General features: G+C 35.8%; 3 protein-coding genes across 3 annotated transcripts; 1 reads left to right on the plus strand and 2 right to left on the minus strand.

The window, feature by feature from the left end:
- The first annotated feature begins 2,105 nt into the window (after positions 1-2,105).
- LOC107844097 lies at positions 2,106-3,638 on the plus strand. The gene has a single exon (XM_016688592.1). The coding sequence runs from the start codon at positions 2,106-2,108 to the stop codon at positions 3,636-3,638; it is 1,533 nt and encodes a 510-aa protein (XP_016544078.1).
- A 49-nt stretch (positions 3,639-3,687) lies between these two features.
- On the minus strand, positions 3,688-6,018 carry LOC107845660 (probable glutathione S-transferase). Its single transcript, XM_016690090.2, has 2 exons — positions 5,352-6,018; positions 3,688-4,204 (listed from the first exon to the last, which is right to left on the minus strand). The coding sequence occupies exons 1-2, from the start codon at positions 5,670-5,672 to the stop codon at positions 3,857-3,859; spliced, it is 669 nt and encodes a 222-aa protein (XP_016545576.2). The 5' UTR covers positions 5,673-6,018; the 3' UTR covers positions 3,688-3,856.
- A 2,223-nt stretch (positions 6,019-8,241) lies between these two features.
- LOC107845661 (probable glutathione S-transferase) lies at positions 8,242-11,087 on the minus strand. The gene is made up of 3 exons (XM_016690091.2): positions 10,891-11,087; positions 10,181-10,508; positions 8,242-9,034 (listed from the first exon to the last, which is right to left on the minus strand). The coding sequence occupies exons 1-3, from the start codon at positions 10,896-10,898 to the stop codon at positions 8,687-8,689; spliced, it is 684 nt and encodes a 227-aa protein (XP_016545577.2). The 5' UTR covers positions 10,899-11,087; the 3' UTR covers positions 8,242-8,686.
- Between the last annotated feature and the right edge of the window lie 1,999 nt (positions 11,088-13,086).

The following is a 13,086-nucleotide window of genomic DNA, read 5'->3' on the forward strand; positions in this document are numbered from 1 at the left end:
CAACTTAGACCAAGGAACTAATCCAAAGTCTCACACTTTGATTTCATGCGTTTCTCAAAGTCATATTATTTTCAAGATTTTGATACTTGATTAGTTGGTCTTTTTTTTTTTTTTACACGTATGTTAAGAAATCGTAAATAAGAAGATAATTTTACTAATTTACCCTTTAAAAACTTATTGAAAATTTTACAAACAAGTGCGGACACTTTCAAAAAGAACTAATTACAAGGTTAAAAAGGAAAGAAGTTAATTAATGTTTTCTTGATTTAGTAAGGTGATCAAATAATATAGGGATAACTAAGTCCTATTTTAACGGAACACCTCCTAATAAAGTGTTTCAATTAAATACGTTCAGCTCATTTTTTCTGAATTTTTGTGTATTCTCGTTCATTATTAAATAAGTAAATTAATCACATAAAATATGTCATTTCCTTTAGTTATACACATTCGCCTTAAAACTTAGTACTTTCTAATTGACGTTAATGTGTATAATTAAAAGAGATTACATATTTTCTACAGCTAACTTTACTATCTAATAAACTACTAAAAACACACGCAATTTTTTTTTCAAAATTCGAATCGAAAATGTCTAATTGAAACATTTTATTAAGAGTTGAGGTATTCAATTGGAACAAGATTTAATTCGGATGTCTAAATGGAATATTCTGATAAGTTTAAAATGCTGACAATGTATCTTAATTCGAGTTTCTAAATAAAATATTATGACAAGTTTAAGAGGCTCAAAATGTATAATCCTTTAGATTATTTTACACACATCCAAAACATTCCAAAATCCGATTTATCCTAATTGGACACCTCTCCAAAAAAGGAAAAAAAAAAAGACACCTCTCCTTTTATGTAACTTTATAGAAGCATACATATATATTTTATGTTTTTTTTTTTTCAAATTAGCTCAGAATTAAATACCCCTCGAACTATAATCAAATTTACTACGACATATTTCAACTTCATAAGGATCCTATCATTCCTGAACTCAATTTTAGTGTATTTTTATCGGCTTTTAGTGTATTTTTATCGGCCCTTTTATGCTGACACGACAACTTTTTTTTGTAAATTTCTATGGTCCACGTAATTAATTTATTTATTGATTTAATAATAATTGAATAAGTTAAATCCTTAATTTATATAGAAAGTTACCTAGTAGGATAATTACTAACTCCTAGTAGGATAATGATTGTATCCGCTAATCACGTTGATGGAATGTGAAAACATAACTGACTATTCTCATTATAAAAGGGTCCTCTCTCTGCCAAAAGAAGAATAAGCTCAATCACAATTATTCTGAAAGTAAGGTAAAGAGAGAGAAACAATTCAGTGCTTCTGGTATTACGCTTTTGCTTACGCTAAAACCATGGAGAATTCAGGTAAGTAATTCTTTATTGAATTATTGTTATTATGTGTATGTGAAAATTATTAAGTTCAACGTTCTTGAATAATACAAAGGATTATGGATAAGATTGTTTATGTATAAGATTGTTTAAGTTTATATAATCCGTTTTATGATTACATTTTTTACATAAAATGGGGCCCACTTCAAAGGTGTCATGTCAGCCAAAGAAGTTGACAAAAGGTGCCACGTCAGCAGAGGCGGATCCAGAATTTTAAACTTGTGGGTTCCTAGGGCTCCTTTCTTGCCAATAAGCTATCCCTTGGTTTAGTTATGGGTTCCCACCTATTAATATTTATAACTTTTGGCGATTTTTCTATGTAATTTTAAGCCTTACGATAGCGGGTGTGGGTTCCCGGGAACCCACACCTTCTACTCTACATCCGCCATTGCACGTCAGCACAAAAAAGTGATAAAAATACGCTAAAATTGAGCGTAATAGACGCTTTACTCTTAAAACAAATAATTTTAAGATAGAAAAAAAGAAGAAAGGTAACATAAAGGTAGTTAAAGGGCTAGGATGAACATAGTACTTTACAAGTACCAAACACAAGCATTTTACTTCTGATTTTCACTTAACACTCTCTAAATGTGTTGTGTATATTAACTTTATGGTAAAATTATTAACATTATTAACAACTGTTCTATTGTAATTCTCACAAACAATAAGAAAAAGAAGAACACATTGCAAGTAAAGATGGTTTTGTTGAAGAAAATTTCTGATGCTATGGAAGAGATTGAATGCAAAAAATTTGGCCTCGTTCGCGGTTTTCTAACGATGATGTTAGAGTGGAAAAGTTTCGAAAAACACTTGGATGTAACTGGAGAAATGTATAAAGAATGCTTCATTGAACTCGAATCTAGGGAGAAGCATATGTGTTCTATTCAAGAATCAATCGACGAAAGCTTAAAGGAAGTTGAACTAGTAAGAGAATCACTTAGCGCGAAGCGTGTTGAAGTTGAGGATAAAGAGAGAGAGGTTTTAGGATATGTCGATGACTTGAAAATGAGAGAGGAGAAGTTGAAGGAAAAAGAGTTGTCGATTCGTGGTGATCTTGAGGAGTTTGAGAATGTGATTGAGGGGAGGGTTAAGGAGATCGGTATGCAAGAGAAGAAGTTTCGTGAGCTAGCTTATGAGCTTGAGTCGAGGGAAGAAAAGTTGAAACAACGAGAGAATGAGGTGAAAGCGCGAGAGGAAGAACTTGATTCTGCGCTGATGTTCAGTAAAATGCAGCTGAATTCTATGAGTGAGTTGAGTCCACGGGCGTGTGACTCGAGGAGGAAAAGAGAGAGGCCGGAGCTGGTGGAGTGCAATGTGTATAACAATCCACTGAAAAGGTCTAAGGCTGTTGATACGAGCGATGTTAGTCTGGCGATAATTTGTTCTGATAAAGTTGTTCGCGATGAGTCTGAATCAGAACCGGAGAAGACAGATCATAAAGGTGTAACGCAAGTATGTGACTGTCCTCGTGGTAAGTTTCACGACTTTGACAAGGAAAAGGAGATAGAAAATTTTGATGTTGATCAAATATGGGCGTGTTATGACGATTTTGATGGTATGCCTAGACTCTACGCTCGAGTTGAAAAGGTTTCTTCTACTCCTGAATTTGAGTTACGAATGGTCTGGTTAGAAGCTGATTCGGATGAAGAACAACATCGCGCAGATCATGAGTTACAGGTTGGTTGTGGTAGATTTAGACTCGGTAGCTCTCTAGACGTATCAACTGACCTTATATTCTCTCATCGAGTGCAATGCAGAAGCGATGTGCAAGGTTGTTATCTGATATATCCTATGAAAGGGGAGACTTGGGTCGTTTGGAGTTCTGAACGACTAGAAGACCATCATCGACAGCTTAAGTATGAGATCGTGGAGGTCCTTTCTGATTTCGTTGATGATGTTGGTGTACACGTTAGTTATCTGGATAAAGTCCATGGAGTCGTGAGCATTTTTGAAAGGAGACGTCCTGGAAGTGACTCGTTTGTCATACCAGCAAACGAGCTGCGCAGATTTTCTCATAAAGTTCCCTCGTTTAAGTTGACACAAATGACAAACGAGTCTTTTGAACTCGATCCTGCTGCACTACCTGATTGTTCAGATAATGGAAGGTACAACGACAAGGTTAAGGTCGATTATGAGGAAGTAGATGATGTCTCTACCTTCAAAATGGATCGACCTGAAGAGTTTCTCGTGACTAAATCTGATCCTGATGTGATCTTACCGATCACTTGAACCAGTCAACGGATCCTTTGAAGGTATAACACAGTAACAAGAATTACGATTAGGATGAACACCACATATGTTTTGCTTTTAAGAAGCGGAATTACAGACAATACTGACACTCCACAAGCCAGCGCTTGGCGGGTGTCTTTATTCCTCCAACGCTGAAACTATTACTCAACGAGGCAAAACTAATTGCCTTTCATGTATTAAAAACGACATGAACATGTTTATTCTAATCCATATTTCTTTCTGAATTCTACTACTGCCTCGCAGATCTTGTGAGCGTCAGCTAGAGATTTAGAGACACTCTCCCTCTGCATACATCTTTTGCCCCATGCAGCGATCTTTGGGCACTCGGCTTCTATGCTGAAGTTGCAGATTGTCTCGTACGTATAAAACCAGCTGTAGAACCCAATCAGGGCGATATCCAGAAAACCGAAACTTTCTCCTCCAAAGTAAGGTTTGTCTCCCAGTGCAGCTTCCTCCAGTAACTTGAGCGGATCGATTAAGTCCTTCTTACCTGCCGCGAACTCTTCTGTTTTGACTGTCCATATTCTTCTCCCGAAATCATACAACTGCAATTTCAAGATTTCCGATATAAAAATCTCATTTCTGTGATCACGTAAAACTGTATCAATGAACTACAACGTCTGCTATATGAACCCTCTATATCTACTCGGTCCTACTCAGATCCGTTTCCCTCTAACGCCATATGAGAAGATAACAACAACAATATACCCGGTGTAGCCCCACAAAGTGGGGTCTGGGAGAAGGTAGAGCGTATGGAGACCTTTCCCCGACCGCAGAGGTAAAGAGGTTGTTTCAGATAGACACTCGAATCAAGGAAAAACAGTCCTTCCTAAACATTCCATAAAACAACAACATACCCGGTGTATTCCCACATAGTGGGGTCTGGGGAGGGTAATGTGTACGCAGTCCATACCACTACCTCAGCTGAAGTAGAGAGATTGTTTCCGATAGACCAAACATTCCATAAAAACAAAAGTAACGAAAATGAAAGCATAACAAGGCATTCTGAACAGTTACTATAGAAAAATAATACGATAACTGAAGTACAAGAAACAACAAAGAGTAACAGAAATCAAAGGACAAGAAACTACATGAGCAATACTACGACTATTAGAACGACAACATGATCTTAAGATCTACCTTGTCAGTGTAGTTAGCCCAGAACCTAGCTCGTGCAATTTCGAGATCTCCTATACAACGTCTGCTATATGAATACTCTATATCTACTCGGTTCATTCTAACACCGTACGAGAAGATATCAACAACAACATACCCAGTGTATTACCACAAAGTGGAGACTGGAAATGTAGAGCGTATGTAGACCTTTCCCCGACCACAGAAGTGGTTTCAGATAGACACCCGAATCAAGGAAAAACAGTCCTTCCTAAACATTCCGTAAAACAACAACATACCCGGTGTACTCCCACATAGTGGGGTGTGGGGAGGGTAATGTTTATGCAGTCCATACCACTACCTCAGATGAAGTAGAGAGGTTGTTTCCAATAGACCAAACATTCAATAAAACAGAAGTAACGAAAATGAAAGCACAACAAGGCATTCTGAACAGCTACTACAGCAAAACAACACGACAGCCAAAGTACAAGAAACGAGTAGTAACAGAAATCAAAGGACAAGAAACTACATGAGCAATACTACGACTACTAGAACGACAACATGATCTTAAAGATCTACCTTATCAGTGTAGTTAGCCCAGAACCTAGCTTGTGCTCTCTCATAAGGATCAGAAGGTAGCAACGGTGCTTCGTTATCCTTCCATACCTCATCAATGTACTCAACTACAACGAAAGATTCACAAACTGGTTTTCCATTGTGAATCAAAACCGGGATCTTCTTGTGAACCGGATTCATCTTAAGAAGTAGAGGACTTTTCGAGCTAAACAAGTCTTCTTCTTTGTACTCGTATTCAATCCCTTTTTCAGCTAGTGTAACCCTGACCCTCATGCCAAACATGCTAGGCCAGAAATCCAGTAGAATCACCTCATCATTCTCCATTACTTGTTAACAGCAAGTATAAAAACAGATATAGTTTTAGCTAAAATGGCATAACTACTTGCATTTCTCAACTTCTTTTATACTCAAGAGAGCAAAACATCTAGCATCCCCCGAACAATGAACAAAGTTGCTACGACACACTCTAACTTCACAGGACTGAACATAATTTTAGCGTATTTTTGTCATCCTTTTTAGCTGACATGACACCTTTTTATGTGGGCCTCATTTTTACATAATAAAAGCCAGGGCGGAGCTACAGCACCCTACAAGGGTTAGAGCGAACCCAATAACTTTTACGTAGATCCTATATTTATACTATTAAATTCTGAATATATGTATATTATTATATTCCGCGAACCCAGTAGCTTTTACGTAGATCCTATATTTATACTACTAAATTCTGAATATATGTATATTATTATATTCCGCGAACCCATTGTCAAACATTTTTGCTTGACCTAGTGGTTGTTGGTCAGTTTTAAGGCATCTTTGGGGTTTTTTTTTATGCTTTTTTACTTAATTCAAAACTTAGAAATTTTAAATTCTGGCTTCGCCTTTGAATTAAAGGGCCACATCAGTATAAAATAGTGATAAAAATATATTAAAATTAAATTTAGAAAGGTAATAGGACTCCTGTGAAGTTAGAGTGTGTTGTCGCAACTTTGTTTATAGTTCGAGGGGGTACTGAATGCTTATTTTAGGAAGGTAATAGAACTCCTGTAAAGTTGGAGTGTGTCATCGCAAATTTATTTATAGTTCGAGCGATATTGAATGGTTATCTCTACTCAAGATCTTGACTTTTGGGCCAATTTGAAGTTTCCAAGAAAAGGAGCTGCCCTTTTTTTAATATATCTCTAACCAAAAGTAGGTTTGCTATTGAAAGGGAAAAAAACAAGATAATTCACCTAATGTAATTGTCATCTACCACTAGTGAGTACACAACACAACTACTAATCAAACTTCTACTTTATAGATTTTGGATTTACTAAATTTGTTGAATAATTAGTATTAATCATCTAGATTCTAATATTGATAAATCAATTTTAATTAGCATGTTTGCAATGTAAGGTATGATCTTTTTTGCAAAACATAAGAAATCAAAGTATTTTGACCTCTCTCATATTTCATAAACCAATCTCGAAAGGGGTTGATTAGAAAATTATGATAACCTATTGATTCATCTGGTATCTAAATATATGATTCGTTTCTAAGTTTATTAGATCGAAAATTTAAAACATTCAAAAACCTAGTAAAGATTTATGATACGTGTATAGAATGTACTCAATGTGTCCGAGTCTGCCCCACCGAAGTATTAGAAATGATATCTTGGGACGGTTGTAAGGCTAAACAAATTGTTTCCGCGCCATGAACAGAGGACTGTGTTGGTTGTAAGAGATGTGAATCCGCTTGTCCAACAGATTTCTTGAGTGTCCAAGTTTATTTATGGCACTCGAGCCCATGTGTTGATTTTGTATTGTGGGCCCAAAAGGAAAAAAAAAACATCAAAGCTATAAGTACCGGAGTGTGGGCAATATAACATGGGGTCACGACGTTAGATCAATCAATAATAGAAAAAAGTCTCCGAAAGTTAGATATATATTCAAGATTTAATATCGTTGACTGCATGTTCTTAGCATTTTCTTCGTCGAAGATATTCAAGTGTAAGGCTCATCTATGCCATCGAACTTTGTGAAAAAGCTCATCTATATCAACAGTTAATAATTTAGCTCAACCATGTCACTGTTGTTACAGAAAGAGCACATTCATACCATTATTTTATAACAGTCAGATTTGAAGGTTTCGCAAAATCTTTTTTTCCAAGTGGCCTCTTATTAGAGGTTCATGTCACCAAAATTAAGCCCACCAAAATTAGGATCGTGATAGATCACTTAGGGTTGCGATACATTACTGGACCGGAAAGATACATCATGGGACCGGCCAAGTAATGTATCGCAACTCTAAGTAATGTATCGTGACCTTACGTAATGTATCCGGCCAATTTAAAATTTGGGATTTTATGCAATTTTAAAAAGAGTGAGATAAGGTGTAATTAGGTACTAAACAGTTTGCTCGTCTTGATCTATGAAAACCAAGATTTTTAAGTCTTGTCTTTGGTCAGTTCAACCAAGAATTTCTCATAGTGCAAATTCACTAATCAAACACACTGAATATTCCGATGGTCTATCAGAAACAACCTTTCTACCTCCGAAGGTAGAGGTAAGGTCTACGTTAACTCGCTGGATATGTTGTTGTCGGAGAAAGAAGATTAACGCATAACACAATGAAGAGAGAGATACATATCTTTAACTTAACAACAGAAGATTCAAAAGTTTTTTTACTTTCTTAAACCTCGTGTCAGATCAAAACCAGACAATCAAATTGAAACGGATTTGATTCGCAAAGAGGTTTTCCGTGTTGAATCTAAACCGGGATCTTCTTGTGTACAGGGTTCATCTTTAGATATCCTTTTCAGCTAGTGCAACCATTACCTTCATGCCATACATGCTAGGCCAACAGCTCAACATAGAGAAAATATAGCGAAACAGTGAAGGTAGTGTGTACGCAGACCTTACCACCTACCTTGTGAAGTTGTGAAGGTAGAGAAACTGTTTATTATAGATCCTCGTCTCAAGTAAAGCAGGTTTAAAAAGGAAATACATTAATAAATAAGCGTCATGAGAATAACATTAGACATTACTTAATCGTTTTGATTCCTAGAAGGTATACATAAACATGCCCTTTTAACTTGGTCTCAGATCACATCATGACCTCCAACTTTAGATGTGCACAAGTAGACACACACATCCTATATGTGGCGTCCTACATGGTCAATTCTTGTCCTACATGTATTATGCCACATAGGACGTATGCGTCTACTTGTTCAACTTTATACAAGTTTAAGTGTCCACTTGTGCACACTCAAAGTTAGAGGTCATAGATGTGATTTGAGGCCAAGTTAAAGGGCATGTTTATGTCCTACTCGACGAGGAAACACTAACAAGTATATGTCTATTTTACAGTCCGTAAGTCTTTTTAAGATGGAGTATCATCTCATAGATCTTATGAGGTTCAGGCAGAGACTTAGCGACGCTCGCCCTCTGCCTGCACCTCTCGCCCCAAGCAGCTAGCTTGGGGCATTCAGCTGCTACGCTGAAGTTGCCAAAGATCTCCAACGCGTAGAACCAACTGTAGATTCCAATCAGGGCAATATCCGCGAAACCAAAACTTTCCCCTCCGAAATAAGGCTTATCTCCCAATGCAGCTCCTTCCAGTAACTTGAGTGAATCTATCAAGCCCTTCTTAGCTCCCTCCTGCGTTTCGCCTTTGGTCATCCATATTTTTCGCCCATAATTTTCATACAACTGCAGTTTCAAGAACATCAATTAACTACGGGGGGTTAATTTCACGTATGATCACCAGACATATAACTGTAGCGCTACTAAACTATACACAAAAAAGAGCAGCCCGGTGCACTACTAAAGCTCCTGCTATGCACAGGGTCCGGGGAGGGGCCCACCACAAGAATGTATTGTAAGCAGTCTTAACTTTCATTTCTGCTACAAGTTGTTTCCAATACTGAAGTATACTCACTATAACGAAAATAGTTATGGTTCAAGTGACTTTGCGTTGTTTTTTTAAACGTTAAAGTAATTGAACTTTACTCGCTATAACTGTAACGCTACTAAACTTTACTCACTACGATGAAAAACAAAAAGTTACCCATCGATGTGACTTTAAAGTTATAATGGATCAAATTTAGTTACTTCCACATGACGAAATAAAGTGAAATATAGTTACGGGTGACTTTACTGTTATAGTGGATAAAGTTAAGTGACCAATGTTAAACTAGTCCAGACTACAAGATCTACTATATGAATCATCTATATTTACTCGAGTAAAGCATCTGGTATCCCTGAACTATGACCAGATTTGCTACAACACACTCCAACTCCACGGGGGTCCTATTACCCCCGAACTAAATTTTAGTTATTTTTTTCAACCTTTTTAGCTGACGTGACACCTTTTGTCAATTTTTTTAGCTGAGGTGGGCCCCATTTTATGTAATAAATGTGTCACGTCAGCACAAAACTGTGACAAAAATACGCTAAATAGAGTTCAAAGGGTTAATAGGACTCGTGTGAAGTTGGAGTGTGTGGTAACAACTTTGGCCGTAGTTCGGGGGCGTACTGGATGCTTATCTCTATTTACTCACTGTAAAGTTGCTTGGAGTAAAGTTGTTCCTATGTGACTTAGCAAGTCATGCGTTCAAGCTGTGGAAACAGCCCCCCGACAGAAATACAGAATAAGGCTGCGTACAATAAACTCCTGTGGCTCGACCCCTTCCTAGACCACTGTCATAGTGAGAGATTTAGTACACCGAACTGTACTAAATCTTACTCACTATAATGAGAGATTTACTGTTATATTCATAAGACTTTTTGTCATTCTACTGCTTTACAAGGCAAAATTCTGTTTTCATTTACTTTAACATGACTTAACTCTCGTACCTTGTCAATGTAATCGGCCCAGAACCTAGCGTTCGCTCTCTCATATGGATCGGAGGGTAGCAACCGCGCTTTGTCATCCTTCCATACCTCATCAATGTACTCGAGCGCAACGAGAGAGTCACAAACAGGTCGTCCATTGTGAATCAATACCGGGATCTTCTTGTGTATTGGATTCATCTTCATAAGCAAAGGACTTGGGACATTGCTAGCTGAGTCTTCTTCTATGTACTCGTATTCGATCTTCTTCTCAGCCAGCGCGACTCGAACCCTCAACCCAACCATGCTAGCCCAGAAGTCTAGTAGAATCACTTTATCATTCTCCATTTCTCTATGATGTGAGAAATGCTCAAAGTGTTAGTAACAAGTATGAGAATAGAAATAAGCTTAGCTAAATTGGCATAAATGAGGTTTCTAAAGCATCTAGTAACCCTCAAGTATGATCAAATTTGCTTCTGAACTCAATTTTAACGTACGTCTATCACCCTTTTGTGCTGAAGTGACACTTTTGTTAACCTTTTTAACTGATGTGGGGCGCATTTTATGTGATAAAAGGTGCCACCTAAGAACAAAAGGGTGATAAAAATACGTTAAAATTGAGTTCATGGGAGCAATAGGACCCCTGTGAAGTTCGAGTGTATCGTAGCAACTTTGGTCATAGTTCGAGGGGGTACTGGACGCTCATCTCTATTTAATAGTCCAATAAAAATCACCTGATCATCTCATTTTAACTGTTGCTTCACCTCTTTTCACGTTCATTAACATAGATAGACGCTTTAGCTTGGCCTCGACTGACAACTAACATTGTGTCGACCTCAACTAGTCTTCATTGTGTCAACTGAACACTTCAACTTACAAGATAATCATCTAGACACCTTCAGAATTTATTGCTACGTCACCACCGTCGAGCGTCCACTTGTGATACTTATATAATGCTAAGTATATAGTTGAAAATAAATACTCTTGAATTTGTTATTACGACAACTATTTCGAAAGAAACTTTTTGAGTTAAAATGATACGTATTCAAATACACATGTGACCAAGACAGGTCATCAATTTTGTCTTCCAAGGACAACAAGGTTCTTTTTTTTTTTCTTTTTTTTTTTTTTTATATTTTGCATCTCATGTTTGACATCTGCAATAGAATCTAATTAAATTTAGATTTGCATCGAAAAATTATATTAAGGGGTAAAGTGCTCCCTAACAAAGGCGATTCCATACCAAAGGGGATTCGAATCCAAAACCTCTAATTTCTATATCAACGAGGCTGACATTCGAATCCAAAACTTCTAATTAAGAATGAAGAAATACTTATCATTCCGCTAACACCTATTATTGGTAGGTACAACAAGGTTCAAATACATGGAACATTTTTAATGTGTATTTGAAAAAGAGCTGCAGATAAGTAAACAATTAAGTATTTTAATGGATCTTTTTGTCCTATACTATTTAATTATTCACAATATAATCCAGATAACATGTGCATGATATGCAGTTGGTCTAATATGATGTAATGTTACACCAACTAATGGAGAGAAGATATTCATATTAAAGTTATCACTTTTTTTTTATTATTATTGTAAGACATTTATTACTTAGGTGTATGACCAAATTTGTTATGATACTCTCTAAATTTACAGAAATTTTATTATTTTTAAACTCAATTTTAATGTATTTTTATTACTTTTTAGCTAACGTGACACATTTAACATGAGCTTTATTTTTATATAATAATGGTGTCATATCAGCATAAAATAGTGATAAAAATACATTAAAATTGAGTTCAGGAAGATAATAGGATCTATGTGAAGTTAGAGTGTGTCATAACAACTTTGATCATAGTTCGAAAAAATATTGGATGCTTATCTCTAATAATAATATTCTCCCTCCGAAATTTATGCGATGCTATTCGATTGGACATTAATGAAATGGAAGGAGGACAAACCAAGCTATATTGTATAATTATAAATTATTTTATTCAAGTGAAATAGAAAACTTAAAGTTAAATTATTATTCTCTCTTATCCTAATTATTTATATGACAAATTTTAAATTTTAAGAATCAAACGAATTTTTCTTTTACCGTGATCTTTTTATATGTCTTGGAAACCCCCCACTTGATTAGTTGTAATATATCTGTTTTTATTAGGTGGCAGCATTTGAGTGGATGACTAATCCACGTAGGCGTAAGTGAGGTACACGCGTCTAAGTTGTAAAATCAAAGTGTTTATTTATTCAGGTTTTATATAGTTAAAGGGTCTATTTGTGCACTGTCAAAGTTTAAGGTCAATATTATAATTTAGTGTTAAGTTTAAGATCATATTTATGTGTTATGTCTTTATATTTTATTAATTTTATCTGCTCTTATATTCATCACGTTCCGCTTAAGCTCTCACGTCGAATAATAATAATAAGTACACATCAATCTCAAATTGGGGTTGATCATATCAAATAAACTAATGACATCACAAAATAACAGATCATTACATAACAAAAGAGGACAACAATATTAGTAATAATGGTATATTTTTATTTTTATTTTTATTTTTAAGTTAAAATGAATGGAGAAGTATTCGAGATGTTCACAAGTGACCATTTTTAATACAAGCAAGGATCATTTTTTATTTTTTATTGTGTATTGGAAAAGAGCTGTAGAAAAGTCCAAACATAAAAAGACTAATAAAAAAGAAGATTCTACTTATCTCAATTTTTTTTTAATTGATCTCTTTGTCCTAAAATATTATATTTAACTTATTCATATTATAATAATTCAAATATATGAAAAACAGGGTGAACATCTGAAAAAAGCTCAAGGCTGAGCTAACTCATATGTCACATCACCAACTCATTATGAAATCTCGAATGGTCCAATATACCTAGAGATGAGTTTGCCCTTCTACTCTAGCTTC

This window comes from Capsicum annuum, chromosome 10, assembly GCF_002878395.1.
Source record: "Capsicum annuum cultivar UCD-10X-F1 chromosome 10, UCD10Xv1.1, whole genome shotgun sequence".
Taxonomy (NCBI): Eukaryota; Viridiplantae; Streptophyta; class Magnoliopsida; order Solanales; family Solanaceae; genus Capsicum; species Capsicum annuum.

Bases quoted from the DNA above. Each gene is read 5' to 3' on its own strand.
- LOC107845660 (XM_016690090.2), bottom strand. From the start codon at position 5,672: ATGGAGAATGATGAGGTGATTCTACTGGATTTCTGGCCTAGCATGTTT. The intron at 4,205-5,351 runs GTAGATCTTTAA...TTGAAATTGCAG, and splicing joins GGGCTAACTACACTGATAAG to TTGTATGATTTCGGGAGAAG.
- LOC107844097 (XM_016688592.1), top strand. From the start codon at position 2,106: ATGGTTTTGTTGAAGAAAATTTCTGATGCTATGGAAGAGATTGAATGC.
- LOC107845661 (XM_016690091.2), bottom strand. The intron at 9,035-10,180 runs GTACGAGAGTTA...TTGAAACTGCAG, and splicing joins GGGCCGATTACATTGACAAG to TTGTATGAAAATTATGGGCG.